This window comes from Rhinatrema bivittatum, chromosome 3, assembly GCF_901001135.1.
Source record: "Rhinatrema bivittatum chromosome 3, aRhiBiv1.1, whole genome shotgun sequence".
Lineage (NCBI taxonomy): Eukaryota > Metazoa > Chordata > Amphibia > Gymnophiona > Rhinatrematidae > Rhinatrema > Rhinatrema bivittatum.
The window spans coordinates 574674525-574678525 of NC_042617.1; the positions used below are offsets into that span (position 1 = coordinate 574674525).

The 4001-nt window shown below is 39.2% G+C and overlaps 1 protein-coding gene across 1 annotated transcript; it reads right to left on the reverse strand.

Moving 5' to 3' along the window:
* Positions 1–2792: 2792 nt before the first annotated feature.
* LOC115088660 (trace amine-associated receptor 3-like) lies at positions 2793–3782 on the reverse strand. The gene has a single exon (XM_029596920.1). It carries the CDS (start codon positions 3717–3719, stop codon positions 2793–2795), a length of 927 nt encoding a protein of 308 aa, XP_029452780.1. The 5' UTR covers positions 3720–3782.
* Positions 3783–4001: the final 219 nt, after the last annotated feature.

The window sequence follows — 4001 nt, forward strand, 5'->3', positions numbered from 1 at the left end:
GTATGCCATCTAAAAGGAGCAGTGTCTCTCATCCCAAGAGCATAGATGACATATACCTTCAGAAGTCCTGGGTGAGGAATGGATTTGGGTTTATTCCTGGAGAGAAGGAGGCTGTGAAGGCACCCATCTGGTATAAACCAGAACTATATCATGAAGATGTTGAAGAGAGGAGCATGGAGATACGTTTCACCAAAAGGGAAATAAGGAGAATGACTGAACAATTGAAATAAAGGTATGCAAAATGGGAATTTTAATTAGTACCTCTAAATTGTGAAACTATCTCATTCACCAAATGGTGGGAGGAAGCTTAAAAACTATCCCATTACCGTAATTGGAATGGATTAGAGATGAGAAAACTATTTGGCAGCTCAAAGTTGAAAGTCACAGATTTATTAGAGGATCTGAAGCTGTAACATGGATTGTAAATACTAAGACCTTGTAACTTAATGTTTCATCAACTTTTCCACTTTTAATCAGTAAAAGTTAATTTGGAAACCATTAAATGCTTCCAGAGTGATAATTTATGCTGTATACAAGAGACATTAAAGTGGAATTGATTGGAATGCTCAATTAAATGTTGAACAACACTCAGGGCCTAAAAGATAATCTTCCCCCCTGACAGAGGATTTTACCAGCTTAAGCCCTATTTGAGATGAAGTCTTTGGGGTCCTATGAAGGGACACTATCCCAGGGGTTACATACAACACACATGAACACCAATGGAAGAATACTATGTTCTAAAAAAGCACTCTTATAACACTCTTGTAACCCCAACCCAGCGTGCATATCCTGCACAGTTGGGGCCATATTTGTAGTCTCTTTGGAGAAGGGACCCTGACTGGCTTTTTCTTTGCTCCTTTTCCGCAGAGCTTGGGGATAAAAGAGTTCCTCTTGGGTCGCTCTGCAGGGGCGGCTAACTTCCTTTTACATATACCGGGAAGAAGGGTACTTTAAATTTGCTGGGTGCTGAGTGCCAAATAGCCATACTAGAGCCACTGGATGAATGTCCAACTTAAAATCTTTACTGTCAACACCAATTGGATAATTGTACAATAAATATGATACAGAGCCATAGTCTTTTCTCTTCTCTGGTTACAAATGCTTAATTCTCTATCTGTGCAGGAGTTTTTTGTAGTAGACAAGGTAACTTTCCACCCATCTTGATTTGCAGGATGGCAGTCCCAGTGGGTAGGGCAACCCTTAGAAGGTTAGGAAACCCCTTCCAAGCTGGCCAAAACCTGATCTTGCACAGAGAGCAAAATTTCTCTCTCCCCAGAGGCTTCTGAAGATTCTGATTGGATGTCCTCCAAATTGTAAATAGTTCTTTCTCGCAGTCAGTAGCTCTTTCTTTCTGTTTCCTCAATGGGAATCCCTTTTGGGAGGGATCCTGGATGGACTGCTGCTTCACAAGTCCGCTGATGGCTAGGAAGAGGGGCAGAAACACTTCCTCTCAGATCTTCAAAAATAACTTCATCTGGTTCTCAAAAAGGAAATAACACAAGAATGGTCCTTTGCAATGGTCACCACCACTTCAGGGGCAGGTCTTCCCTATCCCTGGGCGACCCAGTCACAGGGTTCCCCATGCCCTGAATCCAAGAAAGGCCCAGGTATTCAGCAAGGCTCCTATCATGTAAAAGTCCAAAATATGTTCTGAACAACCACTCTGCACCTTGTGAGAAGAGTACGGCAGTGGTGCCCTCGACCTGCTCTGAAGGATTCCAGGCAGGATGAAGCCCAGGCTCCCAGATAGGCCAAAATTATAATTGAGGAAAAGTCTCCAATCTTCCTCCTGAACTGCATCCAGAGCCCTTGGCAGAGCTTTGCTATAAAACCTGAGTGGGACGTCCATTCCAGCACCCTCATAGGGAGAGGCTACACACGAATGGTTCCTCCCCTAATTATCTCTTTCTATATCTGCACTAACCCTTTTTCCCAGGGCTTACTGTTGTTACCTCTCATCTTGCCTCCAATACACCTACTACCAGCAAAAGGGTCCTGCTACCTCATGTCTCTCTGTCATACTTCTACTGCCAACTTAGCGGACCTGTGCCTCATGTCTCTCCGATATGGTACTCAAATATGGAGAGAATGTAGATTCCCTAATCCTTAAGAGGCCTTACATATATATACGGAATCATCAATCTTATTACCCAAATATACAATGTAAACAAAGATTAATCTTAAACTTCAATTTAGCACAACATTACATCATAGTATTTCATAACATCATTTTTACTCATTAATACAATATCAAAAAACATGTGCAAATTACAAAAGTGCAAATAATAATTTTTTCAATCAGTTTCCAACATTCCTATATCATGGACATACCAAAAATATGGACATATATACGATCTTGGAGGAGAAGTCCATTAACTGCTATAAGATCTTGGAGGAGAAGTCCATTAAATGCCATTAATCAACTTTACTTAGGGAAGAGCCACTGCTACTAATTGCATCAGTAGCATGGGATCTTTGTGGTGTTTGGGTACTTGCCAGGTTCTTGTGGCCTGCTATTAATCAAGTTGACTTAGAAAATAGCCACTGTTATTACTAGCATCAGTAGCATGGGAAATACTTAGTTTTTGGGTACTTGCCAGGTAAGATTGAGAAACCTCTGGAGTAGGTGTCATATCCTGATTTTATACCCATTTTTACTGTGACATATCTTACAACCACATAAAACAAGACAGACAACATATATATCTCCAACTGTTAATTAGCTCCTTCTTCTTTTGAAACTGAATAAAAAACAGTACAAAATACACATTAGGGGACACACAGGTGGTCTGTCACTTAAGCAGGCTGGCTGTACGAGAATGAGGGTCAAATATTTTCCCTGATAGTATATATTTTAGTGCTTTCCGAAACCAAGGATAAAAGAAACCATAAATTAATGGATTGCAGGTGGAATTGATATACCCTAGCCAATTTAAGGCATCAAACAATACTTCAGGAGTAGAAAATTCCAAGAAAGGGTAAATTAACATTGTGATAAAAAAAGGCAACCAGCATGAAAGGAACACACCCATCACTATACCCAATGTCTTAGCAGCTTTTCGGTCTGTTTTCTTGGACAGCTGAGTCCTTTTCTCATCAATGGCATTTCCTGACAAGTTATTGATAATTCTTGCATGCCTTCTAGACACTACAAAGATTTTTATGTAAACTCCTACCATCACAGATCCTGGAGCAAAGAAACATACAATAAACATAATTACTCCCCATAATTTGTTGAATGTGATTGGACATAGACTGAAGCATGCCACTAAAATCTCATAGTCCTTGATTCCAGACACATGTGAGTCTGTTATAACTACTCCAAAAGCAAAAATAGTAGATACCAACCAACAAAAAAATAATAATTTCTTTATTACTGGCATGGTAATTCTAGTAGAATAATGCAAGGGGTTGCATACAGCATAAAATCGATCAACAGCTATAGAGCAAACATGAAAAATGGAAATTACACTAAGCATGAGATCAAAGCTGTAATGAATTTTGCAAAAAAGGTTTCCAAAAAGCCAGCAGTTCTCTATTGATCTGACCATACTGTAAGGCATAATGAAGAGTCCAAGAAGAAAATCTGTGGCTGCCATAGAAAGGATCAGGAAGTTGGTAGGGGAGTGAAGTTGCTTGAAGTGGGCGATTGAAATAATTATACCTAGATTCCCAAAGATGGTGATGAAAATGCATCCAACCAAGAATAGGTACATCATAGCCCGAATATCTAAAGACCTGAAGCTTCTGGGACAGGAAAAAGATTCATTTCTAAACTGAGAACAATCAGGAGAACCACTGGGAATGTCAGAAATACCCATTAGACTCAACAGAGTTTTATTCTGAATTTTGTTTTTTCAGGAAGTTTCAAGTTGTTTGTTTTTCCTGGTAGCAGGATAAAGATAAAAAATTAACATTTTTAGTGCATATGGAAAAAATACTTATATATCTTTAGTATATCTAAATAAAGACATATTCCAACTCAATCTACAAATAAATAG

Excerpts from the sequence above, each read along its gene's own strand:
- LOC115088660 (XM_029596920.1), bottom strand. The coding sequence starts at position 3,719 with ATGATGTACCTATTCTTGGTTGGATGCATTTTCATCACCATCTTTGGG.